Below are 25,365 nucleotides of genomic sequence, written 5' to 3'. Positions count from 1 at the left end.
AGCTGATCTTTCCTTTGGCATCTCAGCTCCTACACATGTGGGCTCTGTGTCTGTGTGTACATGGGTGTTGCTGGCTCGGGGTGTGTGTGTATATATGTGTGTGTTGCTGAATGTGTGTGTTGCTGGCTCTGTGTGTTGCTAGCTGTGTGTACACGTGTATGTGTTGCAGTGTGTGTGTTGCTGTGTGTACACGTGTGTGTGTTGCAGTGTGTGTGTGTTGCTGTGTGTACACGTGTGTGTGTTGCAGCCTGTGTGTGTGTTGCTGTGTGTACACGTGTGTGTGTTGCAGTGTGTGTGTTGCTGTGTGTACACGTGTGTGTGTTGCAGCCTGTGTGTGTGTTGCTGTGTGTACACGTGTGTGTGTTGCAGTGTGTGTGTTGCTGTGTGTACACGTGTGTGTGTTGCAGCCTGTGTGTGTGTTGCAGTGTGTACACGTGTGTGTGTTGCAGCCTGTGTGTGTGTTGCTAGCTGTGTGTACACGTGTGTGTGTTGCAGTGTGTGTGTTGCTGGCTGTGTGTACACGTGTGTGTGTTGCAGTGTGTGTGTTGCTGGCTGTATGTGTGTGCGCGCGCGCCTCCCCCCAGTGAAATATTCCGCGGCCCCCGCATCCCATCGCGGCGCAGGGGGAGCAGGGGGAGGCGAAAGGGCCCCTGCGCCTTTAAGGCCGCCTGGCTGGCGAGCCCCGCGCGGAGCGCACCGAGCGCCGGGAGTGGGGCGAGCTTGTGGATCCGGGCTAGAGGGCGTTTACCCCGGACAGCGACGGGAGGGCCCGGCCCGGCCCGGCCCAGCAGCGCCATGGAGCGAGGCTCGGCCAGCGACTAGCCGGAGCCGGGATCAGCCCGCGGGGCCGGGATCGGACAGGCGGCGGCGGCGCAGGACTGGAGGTGCGCGGCGGGGTGCGGTGCCTGGCAGCGGGGGCTGCAGCTGGGCGGGGCGCCCCGGGGCCGGGAGCCGAGGCCGCGCTGTCTGGAGAGCCGGGCGCCGGGGGAGCCCTGGCGCGGCGCAGGAGCCTGCAGCCCGGGGCGGGGGGGACCCCTTGGGGGGGGCCGGGCGGTGCAGCCCGTCGGGGGACACCCGCAGAGCGGGCTGGGCAGGAGCGACTCTCCCGGGACCGCGGGGGGACAGGGGTATCCGCGCCCCCGGGAAACTCGCAGGAGCCCTGCAGCCGGGCCCGGGGTTAATCGGGGGGGAACGGGCCGCTCCCTCCTCCATGGGGCTGGGGGGTGGCTCCCCGGGGCCTGTGGCGAGGAGCCTGCCTGGGCCAGCCTGTTTGTGTGTCGAGTTTGGGGTGACCGGGGGGGTGTCATAGGTGCCTGTATAAGACAAACGCCCCGAATAGCGGGTCTGTCCCCATAACATCGGGACACCCCAGCGCCGCCCCTCACACCTCCCAGCAGGGCTGGTTTAAATTCTGCCCTTCATCTCTAGCTCATGCTGTGCTGCCATCAGGTGTCCTGGGCCAAGCAGGTGCAGGCTGGGTGACCCCTGCGGCCTGGGGAGCCGGCGGTGCGGCCTGGGGAGCCGGTGGGAGACGCACACCCCCATGCTGCAGGGCCCTGCGCTGAGGAAGGTGGTGACTGTGAGCTGAGGCGTAGACCCAAGATCCTGACCTGGCTGAGTGGCCACCAGAGGATCCTGCCTGGGAGTCGGGGTTCTGACCCCCCGTGTCCTGGCCAGACTCCAGCTCCAAGCTATTCTGTTTTCCTAAAATCCCACTGTGGGTTGTAGCCCACTTCCTGTCCTGAGGTGTTGTCTGGCTGTTAATCAGCTGCCACTTCTCAGCCCAGAGGTGGCCGCATCTTGGTGCTGGGTGAAGGAGCTCTGCAAGATGCTCTGAGCTCCCTGGCTGGCAGGGGGTTTGGGGGGGCAGGGAGCCGGTCCCTGGGGAGGGTTGTGCCGTGTCCCCGCAGGAACGGGGAGTGATGTCATGGCGCTGATGCTGGCTCCCGGGATGTAGATAAGGGCCGTGTAGGAGGAGACGGAATAACTCTCCGAAGAGGCTGGAGCTAAACGGAGCGCGGGCTTGGCCGCCATTCAAGACAAATAGAGTTTGAAAGCAGAAGATTATTCGAGTTTTGTTGCATATTGAATTACTCAGGCTGGGCTGGGGGAGGGGCCCTGGGGCCACAATAAAGGGCTCTGGTGGCTCTGTCACATACAGGGCAAGTCCCTAAGAGCCCTGGGAATTGTGAGCAGAAGTCCAGGGCTGGGATTGCAGGGGGCTGTGGGTTAGGACTGAGGGGCACCGGTGGGGCTGGGAGTGGGGAGCCCAGGGCTGGGATTGCAGGGGACTGTGGGTCAGGACTGAGGGGCACCGGTGGGGCTGGGAGTGGGGAGCCCAGGGCTGGGATTGCAGGGGGCTGTGGGTCAGGACTGAGGGGCACCGGTGGGGCTGGGAGTGGGGAGCCCAGGGCTGGGATTGCAGGGGACTGTGGGTCAGGACTGAGGGGCACCGGTGTGGCTGGGAGTGGGGAGCCCAGGGCTGGGATTGCAGGGGACTGTGGGTCAGGACTGAGGGGCACCGGTGGGGCTGGGAGTGGGGAGCCCAAGGCTGGGATTGCAGGAGGCTGTGGGTCAGGACTGAGGGGCACCGGTGGGGCTGGGAGTGGGGAGCCCAAGGCTGGGATTGCAGGGGACTGTGGGTCAGGACTGAGGGGCACCGGTGGGGCTGGGAGTGGGGAGCCCAAGGCTGGGATTGCAGGGGGCTGCGGGTCAGGACTGAGGGGCACCGGTGGGGCTGGGAGTGGGGAGCCCAGGGCTGGGGTGCATGGCCAGTTTAAAACACTGGGACAGCCCTGACATGGTCAGACTCTGAGCAGGATCCTCTGCAGGGCCGGAGCCAGGCTCGCGGCCCCTCACGCTGCCTGGTCTCTCCCCCATGGTGAAGTGCTGGAGTGGGAGGAAGGATTCCAGGGAGTTACCCACAGGGACCCCTTGCCCAGTGCTGAGATGCAGCTGCCTCTGGGCTGGGGCACAGGGCCATTTAACAGCCACACAGGAGTTCAGAGGGGAGAGCGAACAGATATCGTGCGTGTGTGTGTGTGTTGCATCCCCTTGACTGCCTCCCCCCCCCCCCCCCCGTGCGCTGAGCTGTGGGGGTTGCTGCGCTGTGCCCCAGCCCTGGGCTGGTCTCTGGACAGTCAGGGATAGGTGACCTGGGCGATGGGGCCGTGTCTGTCTGTCTCGGCTGGTGGCTCTGGGGAGTTGGTGTTTGTTCCAGGGGGGGTGAGGTTGGCACATGGGGAGGGGCTGGGGGGCTGGGATACTGAGCTTACCTGATGCCCTCTCCCGCCTCCTCTGCTTTCAGGTGCCTGGCCCAGCCTGCCCCGTGCCCGCCCCATGCCTAGCTGGACGTGAGGTGGAGCCAGGTCACTGGGCCAGGGCACTGCCCTCCTGCCGACTTGTTGGGTTAAATGCCGGCTCGTCCCGTGCCAGCTCAGTGCTCCTGGCACAGAGCAGCCACCCAGGTGAGTTTTCCTGGGAGATAATTTTGGCGGGGTTGGGGGGTTGGTGTGGTCTGTGGGTTGGAATTGGGGGTGGGAGGAAGCAGGACATGTACAGCCCCCCCATGCCAGCCAAGGGTCTTCCTGGGGGGTCTCACTGCACCCCCCACATGCAGCTTGTCCTCCTTGTGGACCCTCAGGCTGGAGTCTCCTAGCAACACCCTCCACTGGCTGGGCGCCCTGTACTGCGGCCTCATATTGAGACTCTTCCCCCCCCCGCCCCCCCCGTGCTTTCTGCTTGTCCCCCCCCAACTCCTGGGTGCCCACCTCTGCCATATGCTCAGTGCTGGCATCTCCTGTGCCCCTCAGCACTGATGCCTCCCGCCCCTGGCCTTTCCATGCCCCTGGGCACCAGTACCCCCGGGTGTCCCCTTGGCATTGATTCCCCCCCACGTGCTGTGGCCCCCCGGGTGCTAATGCCCCCTCTCCTTGGTGCCCACAGCATGTCGTGGTTTAGCGGCATCCTGGTGCCCAAGGTGGACGAGCGGAAGACGGCATGGGGGGAGCGCAACGGGAAGAAGGGGCAGCGCCCGCGCGCCTCGCTCTGCAGCCCGCGCTACATGAGCTGCCTGCAGGACCCCGAGCTGGAGCGGGGCACCCACCCGCGGGCCGGCCTGGGCCTGACCTGCTCCTGGCAGGAGGACCACTACAGCAAGAAGGGCCTGGCGGGGGGCGCCGGCGACCTGGGGCTGAAGTCGGTGGACTTGGGCTTTGAGGACGGCGAGGCCAAGGGGCCGAAGGTGGCGGAGGGGGTGGCCAGGCCCGGGGAGCGGCTGTCGGCGGGCGAGTGCTGGCAGCGCCTCCTGCAGGTTTTCCGCTCCAAGCGCTTCCAGTCGGCCAAGCTGGAGCGTCTCTACCAGCGCTACTTCTTCCAGATGAACCAGAGCAGCCTGACGGTGCTGATGGGGGTGCTGGTGCTGGTGTGCGGCGTGATGCTGCTCTTCCACTGCGTGCCCGGCGCCCCCCAGGTGCGCTACGCCGCCGCGCTGGCCGTGGCCACCGCCCTCTTCCTGGTGCTCATGGTGCTGTGCAGCCGCAGCGCCTTCCCCCAGGACTCCATGTGGGTGGTGAGCTACCTGGTGCTGGCCGCGCTGGGCGGGGTGCAGGCCCTGGGCACCCTGATGGCCTCGCCACGCAGCGCCTCCGAGGGCGTCTGGTGGAGCGTCTTCTTCATCTACATCACCTACACCCTGCTGCCCGTCCGCATGCGGGCCGCCGTGGGGGCGGGCGCCCTGCTCTCCGCCCTGCACCTGCTCATCACCTGGCACCTCAACGCCAGCGACCCCTTCCTCTGGAAGCAGGTATGGGGTGGCGGGGGGGGGCGCTGCGGGCTGTGGTGCTGCTGGGTTCAAGGAGAGAATGTGTGGGGTTGGTGTGGTACCGTCTGAGGGTGTGCCCAGCAGTGGGGGCTCCCCCCCCGCAGTGGGTTTGTGTGTGTGGTGGGAGGAGCGTCCCGACACTCCTGGGCCGGGCCTGGCCCCCGAGCCAGTCCTGCCCCTGGGTCACCTGGATACAGGACAATGGGCAGCTGGGCGCGGGGCTGGGTGGGGAGGGGGATGTTTGTCTCCGGGGCAATGATTAACCCAGAAGGGCCCTGCTTCCTGCCTGCCTCTCTGTGCTCTGGCTCTGGGGGGGCCAGGGCCGGCGGGGCCCAGCGCTGGCTTCTCGGCCCAGTGGCGCCCCGCTCCCCTCTGACTGGGGGCCCGGTGCCCGTTCCCCCCCCCCAACCCTTCCCGGGCAGGCTCGCCAGAGATGCCAAGGAGTGAATGGGCCACTGGGGCTGCTCCCCTGTCTCCCAACGAGGCCCCTGTGGGGCTGGGCTGAGCCATGGGGGGCCGAGGGCAGCTCTCCTTGCTGCCAGGCCCCCGTGCATGGACCCCCCCCCGCCCCGGGGGGGAGGGCGAGGGGAGCCGTGGGAGTCAGGGCCTGGCGCTAGCAGACAACAGCAAAGCCAAGGTGTGTGTGTGGGGGGGTCTGGCCGTGCCACCCCCCACCCCAGGGGCTGCCAATAGGGAGGGCAGGGGGGCATCTGATCCTGGGGGACTGGGGGTGAGTGCTGCAGTGCCCCCACCCTGAGGGCTGAGCCCCTGCTCTCTGGGGGGGATGCAGCTCCCACGCTCCCATTCGGCAGGTGGTTTCCATGGCAATACACGGAGCACCGTGCGGGGTGGGGGGGGGCAGCTTCTGATTAGAACCACATGTTTCTAGTGATGCAGCGCCCCCGCCGGGGGTGAGGGGAGGGACCGTGTGTGTGTGTGTGGGGGGGGGTGTCATGTAAATATGGGGCCTGGAGGGGGCCTGTGGCCAGAGCTGAGGAGAAGCAGCCAGGAGCTCTCCTCCCCCAGGGCCCTGTTCCATTGCCCCATTAGCACCCCCCGACCCTCAGTGTGGCTGGCCTGGCCCCCCCAGGGCCCCTGGAATGGGGCTCTCCCCCTGCCCCCCATGCTCCACTTAGACCCCATCTCCCTACGCTCCATGTCACCTTCTCAGTGGGCAGCAGAGCTCGGGGGGGGGGCTGTCTGTCCTCTGTGCAGGGGAGCTGGGGGGTGCAGGGGGGTCGGCTGGGGGGCCACCCTGTCCCCAACCACAGGAGGGTTTAATCCGTCTAATTACTGATGAATGTGCCTCTTCCCTGTGGAATACAACCAAGGCAAAGTTTCTCCCCCTAGCAAACCTCCTGGGGGTGTTGGGGACAGGGAATCTGTCTGGGGGTTCGGTGTGGCCCCAGGGCACGTGGTCCTCGAGGCTGCCGTGCCCACCTGAGTTGGCGTATTGGCCTCTTTATGCTGCTCACATCATGTGGTGGGGAGTTTCACTGGCCGTAGCATTTTGGAAAATCTTTTATGTGTAAATTTTAATTCTATATTTTGTTTAATTCCCTGCAGTCAAATGCCGCCTCCTGCCCCATTTTTCGCCCCCCGCCACACACTTAAGCACTAACTCTTGTCCCCCTTTGCCACCCTTGAGCGCTGCCTCCTGCTGCCCCCTTCCCCCCGCCCCAGGGGTGAATAGGACCATTCCTTGTGTCTCGTCCCCGGGGTGGGGGGTGGTACACAAAGCCTTCTATTGTGGGCTGGGGGTTTTCTTGGGAGGGCGGGGGGTGCACACTGGACAAAGCCCTCTATTGTGGGGCTGGGAGGAGACTGTCTGTGGGAGGATGGGAGTGGGGCATGAGGCCCTCGAGGGCAGAGGGGACAGGATGTTGGGGTGAGGGTGAGTTTCAATCCCGGGGGTGGAGGGAGTGACCCCGGCCCCACCCAGAGCCAGGAACACAACTAACGGGGGGACAGTGCATGATAAAAGTGCACGGGGGGATGCGGGTCAGACGCGGGGGTGAGGGGCAGCGCTGCCCAGAGGAACTCTGCTCCAGTGTCCCCTCTGGCCTGGTGGCTGGCTGGCCGGGGGCAGGCTGACGAGGGGTCCCGTGGCTGCCTGGGGCCGTGGATGGGGTGTGGAGACGAGATGTGGGGTGCCTGGCGGTGGGGTCTCCCTCTCAGTGAGTGCCTGGCCCATGGGGGAGATGCCAGCCGGTGTCCCCAGCAGGCTGTGAGACCAGGATGGGGATTCAGGCAGGTCTGCCAGGGCCTCATCCCCCATGGGGGGCTGGGGGCCCCAGGGTGGGACACCGGGGAGGGGTGGGGTGGAGCATGCCCGTGTCTACGTCTGAAGGTGACTGGGAGCCGGCCAGCTCTCAGGGCAGCGTCCCCATCACAAGCTCTGGGGGGGCTGGGCCAGAGGGGCACAGGACCCACTCGTGGTACAAGCGAGAGGCTGGGGAGGGGGCTGCGGACCCCTGTCCTGGACCCGTTGGGCGGTCGGGACTCCAAGCCCCATTTGTCTGGGCATTAGGGGGGTGGGTTTGCTTTCGCCGGATGCCAGGGTCCAGTCGCACCATCTGCCCAGACAGGGTGGTTTGATCTGGGGCGTTGCCCTGGTGCCACCTCCATCCCCAAAACTGGCTGCTCCCCCTGCTACCCATAACCCCTCAGGCAGCTGCCATGTGCAGAGACCCTCCCCCCTCCCCTATCTGGAGTCCTATGGCAAAGCTTGGCGCTGCTGGTGGCTGGAGCTGCCGCGGGGGGGCAGTGGCAGGGGCAGCCCCTGCCTGGCGCCCTGGGGTCGAACCTCTGGATGGCCCACGACACGGCTCGTGCCCGCTCGTGCCCGTGCAACGTGGAGGCCCCTCGCTCAGGCGCCTCGTGTGCGTAGGGTCATGGCACTGCTTGTGCCCCATAAGCACCTTGGGGGAGGGGGCGTGGGCACTCTCCCTGCCCTCCTGGTGCTGCCCTGCCCCCAATCCGGCGACTCCCTTGGCCATGCCTTAGCGCTGCTGCTGTGGGTGCAGGGTAGGGGGTGGAGGCAGCCACGGGGGCGAGGCAAACCCCCTTGGCAGGTCCCTCATCTCACCCCCCCCCCCCGGTTTTCCAGCCATGGCCCATGCATCCCTCTGGCCTGGTTGTGTGGGGGTGGAAGACAGGCCCAGGGCCTTTGGGAAAGCCTAGGCTGGGCGGGGGGAGGGGGGGGGGAGGAAGCAGCCAAGCCCGACTGCTCAGCTGGGGGGTGCGAGCGGCTGCCCTTGCCAAGGCTGGGTCCCCGAGGCAAGAAATCGGGGGCCCCTTGTGGGGGGCAGAAGCACGGTGAAGGGGGCTCCAGCTGTCTTCTCCTGGCCCCCTGTGGGACCCGGACTCCTGGGTTCCATTCTCCACGCTGCTGAGTGCCCTGGTCTGACTCCCGGCCCTGCTGTGCCTCAGGGTAGTCCACACCTCCAGTCTCTGAGCCTGGGTCACTGACTCAGGCTGGGCGGGGGGTCAACCTAGCAGGGTAGATGTTCCCGCTAGGGGTGGAGGCTGGGCTCTGGACCCTCCCCCTTGGGGGGGGGGTTTGAGTCCTGGGCTCGGCCTGAGCCCCCACGGCTGCTGCTCCCTAGCAGGAGCCCGACCTGGTTGACCCAGCTGAGGCTCGCGGCTGTGGGTTTTCTTGTCTTGCGCAGTGTAGGTCGGGGGGTTTCAACCTCTTTTCATTTGTGGACCCTTAAAAGATTCAAATGGGAGGTGCCAACCCCTTTGGAAATCATAGCTACAGTCTGCGGCCCCCACCGTGTAGCTGTCCCCTCGGTCTCCCCAGGAGGCGCAGGTGCTGCTGACCCTGCCGGAAGGGGAGTAGCGAGTCAATGTCCCTGCAGAGCTCTGAGCACAGGGGGGTTGGGGACGGCCAGGCCTTGGGGTGTCCTGGAGCTGCGCCCCAGCCAGCTCCTCTTGTTGGCTGTTCCTAGAGGATCCGGCGGCCCTCTGGAGCGAGGGAGCCCCTCTCACATCTTCTCCCTGGCTTTTCCCCGTCCCCCTTCCTACCAGTCTAGGTCTGACCCAGCCACTCCTGCGATGCGGCCAGTGCTGGGGTGGGACGTGACAGCTGCAGCTGGGGGGCGTGAGAGATGAAGGAGGGCCCTGAATTGGCTGAGGGGGCGGGGGTGGCTTTAACGTGCCCACTTCATGCAGGGCATGGCGGTAAATAGGACCTCCCCTTGGAAGGAGTGGTGGGCGTGGGGCAGGGGCCCTGCGGGCAGTGTGCCTGCAGGGTGAGCGTGTGAGACAGACAGAGCACTGGGGAGCAGGGAGTGTGCACAGCTCTCGGAGGGGGTCACACTGCAGGGGGTACAGCGTTGGAGGTATTGGGGGGCGGCGTTGGGATGGCAGGGTTCTGTTCTGGGTGACATGCCAGCTCACATGGTGTCTTCCCCGTCCCCTGGCCTGAACCGTTCACCCCCAGCCCAGCTCTGTCGCTCCAGGGTGTGGGGGGAGCCTAGTGCTGGCTTTGGATCACCCCCCCCCATATGGTTACCTCCCCCTCCGCACGCCGGGCCCAACTCAACTCAACCCCTCAGGGCATCCTTGGAAGGGGGGGCGGGTTCTCCTCACCTGCCCCTGCCTTGCGGGGGAGGGGGCAGCCCCAGGCAGCCCCCAGGGACATCTGGTTTCTGAAAACCCATCTGACTGGGCCCGTCCTGTGGTGTGTGTTGGGGGCAGTGTGCCCTGGGGGGGGCGTTTTCACTGGCTGGCTCTTGGGAGGACCCATGGGGGGCAGTTATTTTCGGCTGCTCTGCAGGGAGCTGTGTTCCCAGGCCCTGTTGACCAGCTGCCCAGTAGCCCTGGGGGCTGGGCTCCCCCCTCCCCCCCCTCGCTCTGGGAACCTGGCAGGACTTTCCACACTGAAAAGTGAAACAGGGATTTGAGTGCCCGGTGGAGGGCGGGGCTGTGTCCTGGTGCCCCGTGCAGCCACCACGGGGGGGTTCTGTCGGTGTACGGGGGGGCGGGGGCACAGGATACAAATTCCAATGTACCAGGCAAGGCCTCAATCCTTTTACTTTGGTAAAAATCCCATTTGGGCTGGGTCAGACCCCCCTCCCTCCAGGATTGGGGCCTAAGCCCCAGAACCTAGAACTGCTCATGGGGAGGGGGGTGAAAGTTACGTTCCCCCCCCCACGCCCTGCATGTAGCCAATCAATGGGTTCGAAAGCAAAGTGCTGCTGGCCTGTTGGTGGGGGGTGGGGGGACGGACTGGGGGGAGCTGGAGTCCTGCTGCTCCGAGCTGGGGCTGTCGGGCTGTGAGCTGGGGGGTGTTACGTGGTCTAGACCCGTCAGGCCCTGAGCTGAGGGTGCCCCCTCACCCCCCCGCGGTCCGTGGCCAAGCTGGGCTGGGTCTGGCGCACAAGTTGCTGTGTTCATCTGGACGGGATGCGATAGCGCTGACCCTGCACCGCCCGGCTATAAATAGACCTGGCTGGGGGCCCTGGGCGGGGAGGGGGCTGGGAGAACCATGGCAAACATGCAGCTCCTGCTAAATCCATCTCCGCTCCCCCCCCGTCCCCCCCCCCCCGACAGCTTCCTCCTGCTTCCAAAGCAGCCTGGCAAGCCCCCGCTCAGAGCTCCCTGCCCCCAATGCCCTGTCCCTGCTGGGAATAGTGAGGGGGCTCAGGCCAGGCGACAGGATGGGGGTGTCTGCAGGGCAGAGAAGGGTGGGGGATGGGGGTCCTGTAGATCCCACCACTGACCCCAGCCCCATGTGTCCTGGGGGTGCACCAGCTCCAGCCGGCTGGCACCCAGCAGCCCCGGGGGGATTGTGGGGTACAGCCAGCCACCCCCCCAGCTCTGCTTCCCCCAGCCCAAAGGGACTGAGCTCTGCCTGACTGGGCTGCGCCCCGCCTTGGAGGGGGGCAGAGAGACGTGTCTCAGTGGTGAGTTAGAGGGGCGAGCTCCTGGCGGGGGGTGGGAGGGGGCATCAGAGACCGGCCTCTAGGACAGGGCACTGCTGCAAGGAAGCTCACAGCAAAGGGAAGGTGGGAGACGCTTGCCTGATGCTCAGAATATGGGTTGTAAGGAAGCCCCTGCCCCCATCCTGCCTCGCTAAGGGGTGCTGAGCCCCACTGCTCCAGCCCCAGAACCTGCCCCCTCTCCATGCCAGCCTGCCCCCCACAGCTGATGGGTGGGTTGGGGGCGCAGTATCCTGTTCGGGGGGCTGTGTTTGCAGGGGGGTGGGGTGGGGAGGGGTGGCTGTCTGGGCTGGGGTGTCGGGACTGACTCTCCCCTCCCCCTCTTGACCCCAGCTCAGCGCCAACGTCCTGATCTTCCTTTGCACCAACATCATCGGGATCTGCACCCACTACCCGGCCGAGGTGTCGCAGCGCCAGGCCTTCCAGGAGACCCGTGGCTACATCCAGGCCAGGCTGCACCTGCAGCGGGAGAACCGGCAGCAGGTGGGAGGGATGGGGCGGGGCGGGGGCTGGGTCAGTGCAGCAGCCCCGCCCCCCACACTGTGCTGGGGGGGGTGTCAATAACGGGGGGGGGGCGACTGGGGGTTGGTTGGGAGTCGAGGAAGAGGCTTATAATGGATCACGAGGTGTGGGGTGCATTCGCGGGGGTGCCGTACGTCAGACACGCTGGGCGTTGTCCCACGCTGCCCGGCACTGGGTCCGGTCCTGGCACCGCGCTGCGGGGTGGGGGGGTGTCAGTGCGGGACAGGCCGGAGCAGAGCACCAGGAACAAGCCAAGGGTTCGAGCCCCTGGCCTGGGAGGAACGGTTCACACCCAGCACGGGGAGTCTGGAGCGAGGGGGGGACCTGCAAACTCTGCAGATCTGTTGGGGCTGACGGGCATCGACTGTTCTCCGTGGCCACTGAAGGGACCTGTGGTTTGGGGGTGGGGTGACAGGTTCACTTGTGGGTGTCAGTGACGGGTGTGATTTCGGAGGTTTGGGGGTGTCAGTGATGGGTGTGGTTTGGGAGGCACAGAAGGGTCTGATTTGGGGGTGTTGGTGATGGAGGTGTGGTTTGGTGGCACAGGGGGCTGGTTTGGGGGTCACAGAGTGGTCCGGTTTGGAGGTGTCGGTGATGGGGCTGGCATGGAGGAATCTGGTTTGGGGGTGTGGTTTGAGGGGCCCAGAGGTCTGGTTGGGGGTGTCAGTGATGGGCCTGGTTTGGGGAGGCAGAGGGGGTGTGGTTTGGTGGTGCCGGGGCTGGTTTGGGGGCACAAAGGGGCGTGGATTGGGGGCACAGAGGGGTCCGGTTTGGGGGTGACGGGGCTGGTGTGGGGGCACGGAGGGGTCCGGTTTGGGGTGACGGGCTGGTTTGAGGGGCACGGAGGGGTCCGGTTTGGGGTGATGGGGCTGGTGTGGGGGCACGGAGGGGTCTGGTTTGGGGTGATGGGGCTGGTTTGGGGGCACGGAGGGGTCTGGTTTGGGGTGATGGGGCTGGTGTGGGGGCACGGAGGGTCCGGTTTGGGGGTGATGGGGCTGGTGTGGGGGCACGGAGGGTCCGGTTTGGGGTGACGGAGGCTGGTGTGGGGGGCACGGAGGGGTCTGGTTTGGGGTGACGGGGCTGGTTTGGGGGCACGGAGGGTCCGGTTTGGGGTGTGGTGACGGGGCTGGTTTGGGGGCACGGAGGGGTCCGGTTTGGGGGTGACGGGGCTGGTGTGGGGGGCACGGAGGGGTCCGGTTTGGGGGTGACGGGGCTGGTGTGGGGGGCACGGAGGGTCCGGTTTGGGGGCACAGAGGGGTCCGGTTTGGGGGTGTCACTGACGGGGGTGTGGTTTGGGTGCAGGAGCGCCTCCTGCTGTCGGTGCTGCCCCAGCACGTTGCCATGGAGATGAAGGAGGACATCAACACCAAGAAGGAGGACATGATGTTCCACAAGATCTACATCCAGAAGCACGACAACGTCAGGTGCGGGGGTGGGGAGCTGGGTGCGCGGGGACCCCCAGGCGCTGCTGGGGGGCCCTGGCTGGGGGGTCTCCTCTGCACCCACCAGAATCGCCCTGGGTAACGGGCCCGGCCTGGGCCGCTGCCACAGGGCCCCGTTGGCGGCAGCGAGAGCAGCTGGGCCCCACGGGACACGCCGGGTTGGGGGGGCCTGTGGGGCTCTGGGGCTGGGAGTGTGGGGGGAGCAGCCCCTGAGCGTGGCAGGGTGGGGACCTGCCCTTGAGGATGCTCGGCGGAGGCAGTGGGTATTGGGGTGCCTGGGGCCCAGGGAAGGGGGTTGGAGGTGCGGGCACTTTGGGACCTGGCGGCTGAGGCGGGGGGAGTGTCTGAGTCTCCGCTCGCTCTCCCCTCCTCTGCAGCATCTTGTTTGCAGACATCGAGGGGTTCACCAGCCTGGCCTCCCAGTGCACGGCCCAGGAGCTGGTGATGACGCTCAACGAGCTGTTTGCACGCTTTGACAAGCTGGCCTCGGTGAGCGCGGGCGTCGCGGGGGGGCCTGGCTGGGGGCTGGTGGGACGTGGGGTGGGGTAGGCAGGGAGCAGGGCAGAGGGCTGGCTGGGTGCAAGAGGATGGGAGCCGGGTGGGGGATTGGCTGGGTGTGGTTGGCGAGGGGGAGCAGGGCTGGCAGGGTGGTGGGTGGGGTCTGCCTGTGGGCTGGCATCACTGGGCAGACCCCATGAGGTCCCCTCCCTTCTGAGCCCCCCTCTGCCCCTCTCCCAGGAGAACCACTGTCTGCGGATCAAGATCCTGGGTGACTGCTATTACTGCGTGTCGGGGCTGCCCGAGGCGCGGGGGGACCATGCTCACTGCTGTGTGGAGATGGGGGTCGACATGATCGAAGCCATCTCGTGAGTTGTGGGGGGAAGCCCTGGGCCCGCCGCTCACAGCCTCACGCCCACGTGCTTGTGCACAACACGCAGCCCCCAGCCTCGCGGGTGGCATGCACCCATTATGCACAGGCACCTGCAGCGCACGGTTGCACACTTGGCGTTGGTGCAGTGCACGCTTGCCGTACGTACCCCACGCACCGTGCACCCGCTCTGTCTGTTGATGCGTATTTGCTACACCCAAGCCGTGTGCTCCGGGTGCTCGCTCCGCTCACGCAAGCTCTCCCCGACTTGTGCGGTAGACCCAGGGTCACGCCCAAAGCTGGCACACTCAGGCAGGATGAGGTGCCCCCGCCATGCTGCTCATGAGGGGCTGGATGGTTCACGTCACCTGCCCCGGACACATCTGTGTCTCACCAGCCTGGCACAGCCGTGACTTGCCATTGTTCTCTGCATCGCGAGCAGGTCACACCCGCTCCCTTGTGCTGCGAGGGGTTGGGCAAGTCTGACGCTCTCTGTGCCCCCCCAGGCTGGTGCGTGAGGTGACGGGGGTGAACGTGAACATGCGGGTGGGCATCCACAGCGGGCGCGTGCACTGCGGGGTGCTGGGGCTGCGCAAGTGGCAGTTCGACGTCTGGTCCAACGACGTGACCTTGGCTAATCAGATGGAAGCCGGAGGCAAAGCCGGGTGAGTGGAGGATGCAAGGAGGGCTCACGCCTAAGAAGGATCAGGCTGAGGCAGTGCTTAGATGGGAGCCCCCGGGAAACAGCCTGTGTGGTGGCCCCTCTGTGCTGCAGGGGGCAGGTGGGGGCCCAGTGGGTGCAGTGCTGCAGGGGACAGGTGGGGCTCAGTGGGGCGCTCTCCCCAGTGGGTGCTGGGGGTGCAGTGCTGCAGGGGCAGGGGCAGGCGGGGCTCAGGGGGGCGCGCTCCCCAGTGGGTGCTGGGGGTCCAGTGCTGCGGGGGGCTCAGTGGGGCGCTCTCCCCAGTGGGTGCTGGGGGTGCTGTGCTGCAGGGGGCAGGGGGCAGGCGGGGGGCTCAGTGGGCGCTCTCCCAGTGGGTGCTGGGGTGCAGTGCTGCAGGGGGCAGGCGGGGCTCAGTGGGGCGCTCTCCCAGTGGGTGCTGGGGTGCTGTGCTGCAGGGGCAGGGGTAGGTGGGGGGCTCAGTGGGGCGCTCTCCCCAGTGGGTGCTGGGGGTGCAGTGCTGCAGGGGGCAGGCGGGGGGCTCAGTGGGGCGCTCTCCCCAGTGGGTGCTGGGGGTGCAGTGCTGCAGGGGGCAGGCGGGGGGCTCAGTGGGGCGCTCTCCCCAGGGGGTGCTGGGGGTGCAGTGCTGCAGGGGGCAGGCGGGGGGCTCAGTGGGGCGCTTTCCCCAGCAGGGGGCACTGGCCCCAGTGTGACACTAGGAGGCTGCACTTTGGGGGTCTCAGTGGGGGGCACTCTCCTCGCAGGTCCCACCTGTGGCTGTGGGTTAAGCAGCTACTCTGCCCTGCCCCAGAGGGTGGGGACCCTGTCCCGGGGACTCTCGCGCTGGGGGTGCGGCGGGTTACACAGGGAATGGGGGGGCATGACTCTCGGGCTCAGTGTCCTGCCCTCCCCCTTCCCCCCCCCAGGCGCATCCACATCACTTGGGCGACGCTGCAGTATCTGAACGGGGACTACGAGGTGGAGCCCGGCCATGGGGGCGAGCGGAACGCCTACCTGAAGGAACACAACATCGAGACCTTCCTCATCGTGGGCTGCAGCCAGAAACGCGTGAGTCCGGGGCGGGGTGGGGCGATGCATCCCGGCACGGGGCTGCGTCTCCGGGGTGAGTGTTCGGGGCTGGGGCGGGACGCTCCAAGGGGTGCTGGTGGCAGCTGCCTCAGTGGGCCCCCCTCACCCTGTGCCCTCCTCTCCCCGAGCAGAAGGAGGAGAAGGCCATCTTGGCCAAGCTGCAGCGGACGCGGGCGAACTCCACGGAGGGGCTGGTGCCGCGCTGGGTGCCCGACCGCTCCTTCTCCCGCACCAAGGACTCCAAGGCCTTCCGGCAGATGGTGAGTCGGGGGGGGGGGGGGCGCTGGGGGTTCTTCCTCTGCCCGGGGGCGAAGGAAGGAAGAGGGTCTCTGTCAGCTGGAGTCTGGGCCTGGCCTGTGGGAGGGGTGGGTCTCATTGCTCTGCATGTCGGGGGTTCCCCTAACCAAGGTGGGGGCATGTGGGAGCGGGGCCCCCCCATGCATTGACCCCTCTGACACCGCTGCTCCATGCCCCCTCCAGAGCTCACTCAGTTCTGTCTGGAGAGCGGGGCTCCCCCCACCCCCGTCTGCCAGTGTGCCCCTGCTTCCTGCCCCTCACTCCAGCACTTTGAGTTGGTTTTCCCCAGCTTGCTTCCTGCCCTCCCGGGGGGGCTGCGCTGGGAGCAGGGGGGGAGGAGCTGCTCCTGCGCTGGCTGCACTGGCGGGGGGCAGGTCATCCTCATGACACGTGTGGTTGGTTGCTATGGAATGGCTTGTTCGCATGGTTGCCGTGCTGCCGTTTGTTGTCATGACGCCGGGCGCTAGGGCATGGCTGGGCTCTGGTGTGGCCCCAGGCGCCAGGGCACAGTCTGCGGTGTTTGCCCTGCCAGTTGCCTTGGTTCGGTGCGTCGGCGTGGTGCCGGTTGCTATGGCGCAGTCCAGCATCGGTCAGCCTGGATCTGGTTGCCATGGAGCCGGTTGCTGTAGCACAATCTCTCATCTGTGCAGTGCCTGTTGCCATGGCTGCCCCGCTGGTTCCTGTGGCGTGGTTGCCTGGGTGGGCAGTGTGGTGGGCCAGTACATCCTGCTGCGTGAGCCCGTCTCTGGGCCAAGCCATGGGCCAGTGTCCGGAGGTGGGGAAATGGGGCGTGGGAGCCGCATGGGGCTGCTCCTGCTGGTCCAGCCTGGCTGTGGAGGGGGGAGCCCCTAGATCCCTCCTGCCTCGCATCCCCTCCCGCACCCCCCGGTGCTGCCCAGCTGCCTTCCCGTGGGGTGCAGGCCCAGGGCTGCAACGCTCCCACCCTGCTGTAGGTGAAGGGCCCCTCCCACATGCCCTGCCAGGGAACAGCGCCAGGAGCTGGGGAAGGTGGCACAGGGCCGGGGGTGGCACAGGGGAGAGGACGCTGCACCGTGGGCAGCGTGGCCTTGTGGATGGAGACCTGGACTCCTGGGTCCTGTCTCTGGTGCTCTGCCCCTGCTCTGCTGTGACGCCTCAGGCAAGTCTCTGCCTCGGTTTCCCCTCCCGTCCCCTGCCTGTACACAGCACGATGCCCAGGGGGCGGCGCACTCTGCTGAGCGGCAGCGTTAGCTTGGGAGCAAGGGGGGCGGGATCAGTCAGAAGGATCTTGGGGGAGCCCAAGTGCCTGGGGGGCTGTAGCTTGGGGCTTGGCGGGGAATTTCCCAGCCCTGCCTGTCTGGGAGCAGGAGCTCCTCACTCCCTGCTGGTGCCGTGAGGGGCGGGGACGTTGAGGCTGTTGTGCCCCCCCCCCCACGGGGAGGAGGAGTGACGCCCTGAATCTCCCCTAACACCCTCTCTCTGTCTGCAGGGCATCGAGGACACCAGCAAAGACAAGTAAGTGGGCCCAGCCCCTGGGGGGTCCCCTCGCTGCGGGGCCCAGGAACCGCCTGGGCTGGGGTACGACCGCGGCTCGATGCCGGGGGAAGGTGCCCCGAGGGGGGGTGTCACAGCCTTGCAAACTGCAGTAGAGGCGGGGTGGCAGCAGGGGGGCTCCTGGCGCAAAGGGGGAGGCTGCCGTGCTCACCCCCCCCCCCCCGTGACCCCACAGCCGCAGCGTGCAGGAGGCCCTGAACCCCGAGGACGAGGTGGATGAGTTCCTGGGCCGAGCCATCGACGCCCGCAGCATCGACCAGCTGCGCAAGGATCATGTCAAGAAATTCCTGCTGACTTTCCAGACGCCGGAGCTGGAGAAGAAGGTACCGGGGCCCTCTGTCCCCCCACCCCCTTCCTGCCCCACAGCAGGGGGGCCCTCTGCCCCCCCATTCTGCCCTTCGGCCCCCAGCCTCCAGTCCCCCCTTGTCCCCCCCGCTCATCCCCCGTCCTCTGCGCTTGCTCCTCCTCAGCCCCACCGAGGGCTCAGAGAGACGCCCCCAGCATGGCTGTCCCCCTCCCAGCAGTAACCCTTCCCCCTCTCCCCACAGTACTCCAAGAAGGTGGACGATCGCTTTGGGGGCTACGTGGCCTGCACGCTGCTCGTCTTCTGCTTCATCTGCTTTATCCAGATTGTGATGTTCCCACGGTAAGTCCATCCTCCCGCAGCGCTGGCAGCCCCCTTCCCCGCCCCGCCCAGTGTGGTCCCAGAGCAGGCCTGGCTGCAGCATCTCCACCCTGCCCCTCTTGCTCGTACTCAGCCCAGGCAGCCTGCGCCCCGTGGGGCCAGAGGCTGGCGGGAGGCTCACGGTGCCCCTCTCTCCACAGCTCCCCACTGATGCTCGGTGTCTACATCAGCATCTTCGTCATCCTGGCCAACATCCTCTTCGTCTGCGCCGTCTATTCCTGCATCAGCGTGAGTATCCGCTCTGTGCGTGTGCGTGTCAGCACCCTCTGCTCCTGCCTGCGCACACGCGTGTGCACCCTCTGCTCCGTCAGCGTGCAGGCCAGCTCACTGGGGTGCTGAGCCCTCCGGAGGCTGCCCAGTGGTGGTGGTGTGGGCAGAGGGGAGGACATGCTGGGGGGTGGCGGGGCGGGGCATGCAGGAGGGCCGGGGCCCTGTCCTGTTAGGGGGGCAGGGCATATGGGGAGGTGGCTCCTCTCAAGCCAGACTGATTGGGGCTGTTGTGCAAGGCTGGATGGCTCGGGGGGAGGGGCTGTCGTGCGAGGATAGATGGCAGGGGGGCTGTTGTGCGAGGCCGAAACCCCTTTCTCAGCCCTCTTTCTCCCCCACCCCAGCTCTTCCCCGCAGCCCTGCAGCGGGTCTCCCGGAAGATCGTCCACTCCCGCACCCACAGCACCTTCATTGCCGTCTTCACCATCCTCCTCGTCTTCATCTCGGCCTTTGTCAACATGGTACAGCCCTGCGGGGGAGGGGGGCCCGGCCGGGGGGTGTGGCGCGGTACAGAGTGATAGATGGGGACCTTGTGGGGGAGGCAGGGAAGCTGGGGGGGGGCGGGGGCGGGTACAGAGTAATAGATGGGGAGGGGAGGGGACCTTGTGGGGGAGGCAGGGAAGCTGGGGAGGGGTGGGGGGTGGGGGTGGCGGTACAGAGTAATAGATGGGGAGGGTGGGGACCTTGGGGAGGCAGGGAAGCTGGGGAGGTGTGCGGGGGGGGCACGGTACAGAGTGGCAGCTGGGGAGGTAAGTGGCCAAGCTGGGGCACCCCGGCTCTGTCCGAGATGACACCTCAAGAGACCTGTTCCTTGGCTCTGGGGTGCTGCCTTCCAAGCCCCCCCAGGGGAGGAGGGGTCACGGGGTCCCCCCACCCCCGCACCGTCCCCATCGCCCCCTCTGGTCTCTCCGCAGTTCACCTGCAGCCATGTGCCCCTGCGGGACTGTGCCGCCCGCACCCTCAATGTCACGCCCGAGGCCGTGGGGCCCTGCCAGCTCCGCACCCTCAACTTCTCGCTGGGCTCGGACGTGCCCCCTTGTGACGGGGACGCCCCGGCCTGCAACTTCCCCGAGGTGAGAGCCCCCGAGAGCAGGGGCACGACGTGCAGGGCTGTGGCCATGGGGGTGCTGCGGGGAAGTGCCCCCTGCCCATGTGCAGAGCCAGTGCCCTGGTCAGGTACAGAGAAGGCCCCCTCGGGCGGGGGACGGGGGTGAGGATGGGAGTCCGTGGGGGTGTTGGGCCCTAGAGGGGTCTCCCAGGGGGTGTGGACGCTGCAGTGTAAGGCCAAGGTCGAACTTGGGCTCAAGCCTGACCCCTGCCCATTCTGTCCACACACACAAGTGGTGCTTGACCCAGGACCCCGCGGGGGGGAGGGGCCGAGCCGGGAGCTGCGGTTCCAGCCCTGTTGCTTTGCAGTGTAGACGTGGCCCCACTGGCCTTGTGCTCAAAGGATCCGACTTTCGGTGTCCTCTGGACAGTCCCGTTTCCCCCACGAGCCGGGGCGAGAGCGGCTGGCCCGGGCGCGACACACGGGGTAGACCCAGCGTTCCCCATTCCCACCCTGGGGTTCTGGAGAAGCAGGCCCTGGGGCTGCCCCCGCGCTGGGCCCCCGCTGCAGCATGGCCGCGCCCTGACGCCTCTCTGCCTCCCCCAGTACTTTAACTACAGCATCGTGCTGAGCCTGCTGGCCTGCTCCGTCTTCCTGCACATCAGCAGCATCGGGAAGCTGGGGCTCATGCTGGCCATCGAGGGGCTGTACCTGGTACTGGCCGAGGGACCCGAGGCGCCGCTCTTCGACAACTACGACCTGCTGGTTGTGGCCAACGCCATGTGAGTGCCCGGTGCCCCACGGGCCTCCCCCTGCCCCCCCAGGGCCAGGGCTCTCCCCCCTGCCCCCCCAGGGCCGGCGCTCCACCCCCGTGATGTTTCTCAGTGCGCCCAGGACTGGGAGTCACCTGCCTCCAGCGAGCGGGAGCCTTGGTTGTGCGTGTCTGGTGCAGCTCCTCGAACCCCCTGCCCTGTTGCCGCCCAGACACTCCTGTACCAGCCCCTTCTCCCCTGGACATGAGCAGAAGCACGCCCTAGTCTGAACGCATCGGCACGGGGTCGGCCCCACGCTCCACACCACAGCGCTGGGATTTGGGGAAAGGGGTCTCGTCAGAGTCTGGAGATCGAGGAGTTCATGAGCGAGGAGAACGGAGACTAGAGGGCTGCAGATCAAATCCGAGCCCGCTTCCCGGCCCCAACTCCGCCCAGCCAGCCCTCTGCGGCCACCTGTCCCTCGCGGCTTCCAACCAAGGCTGGCTGAGGGCCCGTTTCCAGAAACAGTCACGCTGCCGATAGCGTCCTGGGTGCAGGATCGAGGGGCGTCTCCCTCGCCTGCTCCCTCTTCCCCCCAACTCACTCCCCCACAGTCAGGATCACCCCCTGGCTTATCCCTGCTGCGGTGACCACCCCCCCTTGACTTAGGATGTCAGTGACTCTGTGGTGTGAGGTGACGTGATTCATTCACACACACACACACAGAGTCAGGTGAGCAAACATCTTTCCTCTGGCAGAAAACCTGTTTGTCAGCTCCCTGGGCCAGACCTTAACATGCTCTCGGCTCTGTGCGTAACGCCCTGCATGTCCGTCTCACGAGGGCCGTAACGACCGGCGTGACCCAGCTTTCATTTCACACCTCACGTGAGACTCCTCGGTGACTCGCAATGTACAGCCCAGGGTCAGGATATTCCTGTAACCCTGGCCGTTGGTGGGGCCTTATGGGTCACATCCCCCCAACCCCAAGAGAGCCCGGGCTCTGCTCCCCCAGATACCCCCAAGGGCCCAGCCAGACTCTTGGGGGTACCTTGTCCCTGTCCCTCACTGGGCCCCGCCTGTCTGCCGCTGGGGGTTCTGGACTGTGCCCCCCACCCAGGCGTGGGGCTGTGGTGCTCAGCTGTCTGTAACTGTTGTCTCTTCTCTCTGCTAGTCCGGCTTTCAACGAGACCCAGTGGGGCTCAGGATGGTGAGTGGGGAGGCGGGCCCAGGGGGGAGCTGGGGATTGGGGTGGAGCTTGGGGCAGATGAGGGACCTGTGGGGGCATTATGTGGGGATTGGGGGGCGGGGGTTGGACTTGGGGAAGGGGAAGGGGTTGCAAGGGAACATTACTGGGGGGCTGGGGCAGGCAAAGGTCTGTGTAGTATTATGGGGGGTTGGGTCTGGGGCAGGTGAGGATTCTGGGGTCCCCCAGGCCTTTGCTGCACTGCCCTATGGGGTACAGCTAGTGGTCAGCAGGTCCATGGCTGGGGGCAGTGAGTGCTCTGGGGATTCCCCCCCCCCAGGCCTCTGGTGTGCCGTGGTCTCCCTGCCCCCAGCTCGGGAGGGTGGGTGCTTTGGGGTCCCTGGTGCCTTGCTGCAGCCTGACCCCCCCCCCCCGCCCCGTGCCCCCAGCCTGGCGGAGGAGAAGGTGGCACTGAAGTACATGACCCCCGTGATCCTGACCGTCTTCGCCCTGGCGCTCTATCTGCACGCTCAGCAGGTGGAGTCCACGGCCCGGCTTGACTTCCTCTGGAAGCTGCAGGTAGGGAGGGGCCTGGGGGTGGGGGCATCCCGGGGGGTGGGAGGGAGGTGTCTGTTCGCCCCCATGGAAGAAGCAGGTGGGGACGGGGCATCCCTGGGGTGGGGATCTGCCCCCCACCACAAAGAGGGGTGTCCCTGGGGTGAGGGGGGACAGCATGTCCTGAAGGCTGGCACATGCCCTCGTGTCGCTCGCTTGCAGGAATCCTGCACTTCTCACTCCTCGCACGAGGCTGGCCAGCCCCTCCCCCAGCTGCCACCCTTGCACGTGTACGTCCTGCTCCGTGCTCGTGCACCGGCAGTGCTGGCTGCTCCCAAATCTCCCGCAGGGCAGAGCTGGGGGGGCTCAGTTTGGTGCCGTCCCCCCAGTGGAGCACGGCTGGAGAAGGCCTCAGGATGGCTTTTGGGAAGGGTTGCGGGGAGGGACCATTGGCTCCCCCAGCGGGACAGGGCTTGGGCGGCACCCTGACGCTGGCGCCCCCGCAGGCCACGGGCGAGAAGGAGGAGATGGAGGAGCTCCAGGCCTACAACCGGCGCCTGCTGCACAACATCCTGCCCAAGGACGTGGCCGCGCACTTCCTGGCACGCGAGCGCTGCAACGACGAGCTGTACTACCAGTCGTGCGAGTGCGTGGCCGTCATGTTCGCCTCCATCAGCAACTTCTCCGAGTTCTACGTGGAGCTGGAGGCCAACAACGAGGGGGTGGAGTGTCTGCGGCTGCTCAACGAGATCATCGCCGACTTCGACGAGGTGCCGGGCGGGGGGCCATGGAGGGCAGGGCCAGGGGCAGCCCGAGGGGGGCGTGGTCGGGGGCAGCAGCGATGTGGGCTTTGGGGGCGCGGCGACAATGGGGCCTCTGAGGACCCAGGACCCAACTCTGAGGACCCAGGACCCAACTCTGCCCTGGGGGCCAATGGGACATGGGGGCCACGGCTTGGGCCCAGCCCATCAGATCCAGCCCAGTCTGGGAGAGGGGCGAGGGTCATGGTGGCAGCAGGGCCCCGGTTCCGAGGGGTCGCCAGGTAGGGTCGTGTCCCCTGGGGCAAGGGAGCACAGTGTGGGGTCCCCGGGCAGGGTTGTGCCTGGAGGGGGGACACGCAGTGCCCCCTCCCACGCCCCCCCTGTAGCTGCTGCCCCCTCCCCCGTCAGATCATCAGCGAGCCGCAGTACCGGCAGCTGGAGAAGATCAAGACGATCGGCAGCACCTACATGGCGGCCTCGGGGCTGAACGACAGCACGTACGACCGGGAGGGCCGGACGCACATCACCGCGCTGGCCGACTACGCCATGCGCCTCATGGAGCAGATGAAGTACATCAACGAGCACTCCTTCAACAACTTCCAGATGAAGATCGGTGAGCGGGGACGGGGCCTCTGCCGGGGTGGGGGAGCGCCGTGAGCCCCCCGCCCTCTCCAGCTCGTCACTGGCCGCTCCTGGGGGCTTCCCTGTGGACGCGCAAGAGCATAGGCATGTGCATGCGTGTGCGAAGACATGTTATCACGCGTGTGCGGACGATCATGCGAATGCACCCCTTGCACAACCTGCCCCCCTGAGCCCACTGCCCGCATGGGCTGCTGCTCTCAGAGGGGGAGACAGACGGGCAGGGTAGAGCTCTGACCCTCCCTCTCCCTGCAGGGCTGAACATCGGGCCGGTGGTAGCGGGTGTCATTGGGGCCCGGAAACCCCAGTACGACATCTGGGGGAACACAGTGAATGTCTCCAGTCGCATGGACAGCACAGGGGTCCCTGACCGCATCCAGGTGAGTTGCTGTCCCGTCCTGGGCCCTGGTGTCCGTCGTCCCTGTCCGTCTGGGCTGACGGGGAGGCAGCGTCCGGAAATGTTTTTGGGGAAGGGGAGAATTCTCCAGCCCACCTGGGGTGGGGCATCGCTCAGCAAGGAACCTGCCATCCGCTGCCTACTGCCCAGCCCTGCGGCGGGAGGGGGATGGTGCTGACTCCCCCACCCCGACCTCCTCCAAACACTAGTGTGGGGGGGGAAGGGGCAGGACGTATCTCTGGGACTGTGCTGGTGCATTCTGGGTATCCCTGGTGCGCTGTGAGCCAGGCGGGGGCTGGGATCCTTGTCCCCCTTTTCTGACGGAGGATGGCCCTGGCCCTGGGTTCTAGAGACAGAACCCAGGCATCCTGGCCCCCGCTTTACGCTGGACTCATTGGTCTGCTTGGCCTCAGTCGACGAGGGGGCAGCTGGTGAAGGAATGTGGGGGACCCCCTCACCCGAGGCACTGGGGTGCTGAGCCCAAACCACAGGGTCCTACGTCCCTGACACGCCTCGGGCCGCTGCCGCCTGTGTGGAGTTGGAGTCCGAGACCCCCAGGTCCCATTCGGCCTCCACTACCCGGCTGCTCGAGCTGGAGGCTGAGGTCACCTAGGAGCGTGTGGTGCCGCCTGGGGGAGCGGAGGCGGCCGGCTGCCCTGCAGGGCTAAGAGCCGAAGGTCCCTCACTAGCATGGCAGGCGAGTCTGAGCCTCCCCCTGGGACCGCGGGGCAGCTGAAGCACTGGGGCGTGGCATCTCTGCCCAGGGTAGGCGAGGGCACCGAGGGGCCTGGCCTCACCGCCTGCTCTCTCTCCTCCTCCCCCAGGTGACGACCGACCTGTACCAGGTGCTGGCGGCCAAGGGCTACCAGCTGGAGTGCCGGGGCGTCATCAAGGTCAAGGGCAAAGGGGAGATGACCACCTACTTCCTGAACGCCGGCCCAGCCCGCAGTTAGCGCCAGCTGCGGCCTTTGGCGAGAAGGACCCAGTGGGCCAGAGGGGCCGGGCGGGGGCTGCCGCAGGTCGGGCCTGGGCCAGGCCGAGCCGAGCCATTGGGAGCCACCCAGGCCTGGATCGCCGCACCCCCGGCCTCGGGCCCATTGTTTTGTGGGGTCTTGTAAATGGCTCTGAATTTCAACCCCAAACTGAAGAGGGAAAGTGCCGCCGGCCCGAGCCGCTGGGGGGTCTTTGCCACCAGGCCTGTGTGGCAGGGAGGGGGGGTTGGGGCACCCCCCGGGGGTGTTGAAGAAATATTTTTACAGCAGACTTTTTATTTATTTATTGAGCTCCAGAGCCAGCATGTGGGGGGGCCCAGGGTGCTCCATGCTGGGGCTGGCTCAGCGCTGGCCCCAGGCCCCCCTCACCCTTCCCAGTGACTGACCGGGAACGACGAACCCGCCCCCGCCTGCAATCGACCAAAGACGAGGACAACGGGGGGCACCTATTGGCCGGGCAGGGGACCCCGCTGTTGTCTGAGCACTTGTGCCGGGGGATCCCTTGGGGGCTGCTTGCCGTGTTTGGGGTGGGGGGATTGTCCCCTTCCGGTGGGGCTGGGGGTAGACTGGGGAGAGGATTTAAAATAGATTTATATTTGAGGACTCTTCCCCCCCCATGGCTCCCGTTGGCCCCACCCGCTCGGTGTGACTTTCACCTGTTGTGAGGCCTAAGCCAGAGGAAGGGTGGGAGGGGGCTGGACAGTTCTTATTTGCCAAAATTGCCTCCTGTTGCTGGGGGGAGGGAAGAATGTCTCCTGGGGAGAAGGGCTACAGGTGTGGGGGGGAGTGAGTAGCTCTCAAGGGGTGGGGCCTGCAGGTGTCTTTTAGGGGTGGGCAGGGACCGACTCCCGGAGATTGGTGACTCCAAGGAGGACGTGTCTCTGGGTCCATGGGGCTGCGGCAGGAC

The 25,365-nt window shown here is 66.6% G+C and overlaps 1 protein-coding gene across 2 annotated transcripts; it reads left to right on the top strand.

Moving 5' to 3' along the window:
* Nucleotides 1-665: 665 nt before the first annotated feature.
* On the top strand, nucleotides 666-25,003 carry ADCY6 (adenylate cyclase 6). 2 transcript variants are annotated; one of them, XM_039514475.1, is made up of 23 exons: nucleotides 672-884; nucleotides 3,308-3,467; nucleotides 3,946-4,804; nucleotides 11,104-11,253; nucleotides 12,595-12,716; nucleotides 13,112-13,223; nucleotides 13,473-13,600; nucleotides 14,109-14,267; nucleotides 15,187-15,328; nucleotides 15,481-15,609; nucleotides 17,115-17,140; nucleotides 17,355-17,502; nucleotides 17,728-17,825; nucleotides 18,005-18,092; nucleotides 18,476-18,592; nucleotides 19,046-19,204; nucleotides 19,786-19,961; nucleotides 21,103-21,138; nucleotides 21,564-21,693; nucleotides 22,176-22,439; nucleotides 22,839-23,043; nucleotides 23,325-23,449; nucleotides 24,291-25,002. In XM_039514475.1, exons 3-23 carry the CDS (start codon nucleotides 3,947-3,949, stop codon nucleotides 24,417-24,419), a joined length of 3,501 nt encoding a protein of 1,166 aa, XP_039370409.1. In that variant the 5' UTR covers nucleotides 672-884; nucleotides 3,308-3,467; nucleotide 3,946; the 3' UTR covers nucleotides 24,420-25,002. The 2 variants fall into 2 exon arrangements, with proteins under 2 accessions (XP_039370410.1, XP_039370409.1); XM_039514476.1 differs by lacking the exon at nucleotides 14,109-14,267 and having other exon boundaries at nucleotides 666-884; nucleotides 24,291-25,003.
* Nucleotides 25,004-25,365: the final 362 nt, after the last annotated feature.

Source organism: Mauremys reevesii, linkage group 25 (genome assembly GCF_016161935.1).
Source record: "Mauremys reevesii isolate NIE-2019 linkage group 25, ASM1616193v1, whole genome shotgun sequence".
Classification (NCBI taxonomy): Eukaryota; Metazoa; Chordata; order Testudines; family Geoemydidae; genus Mauremys; species Mauremys reevesii.
Note: the sequence above shows the minus strand (reverse complement) of the source record. Positions and strands in the feature narration are given on the sequence as shown.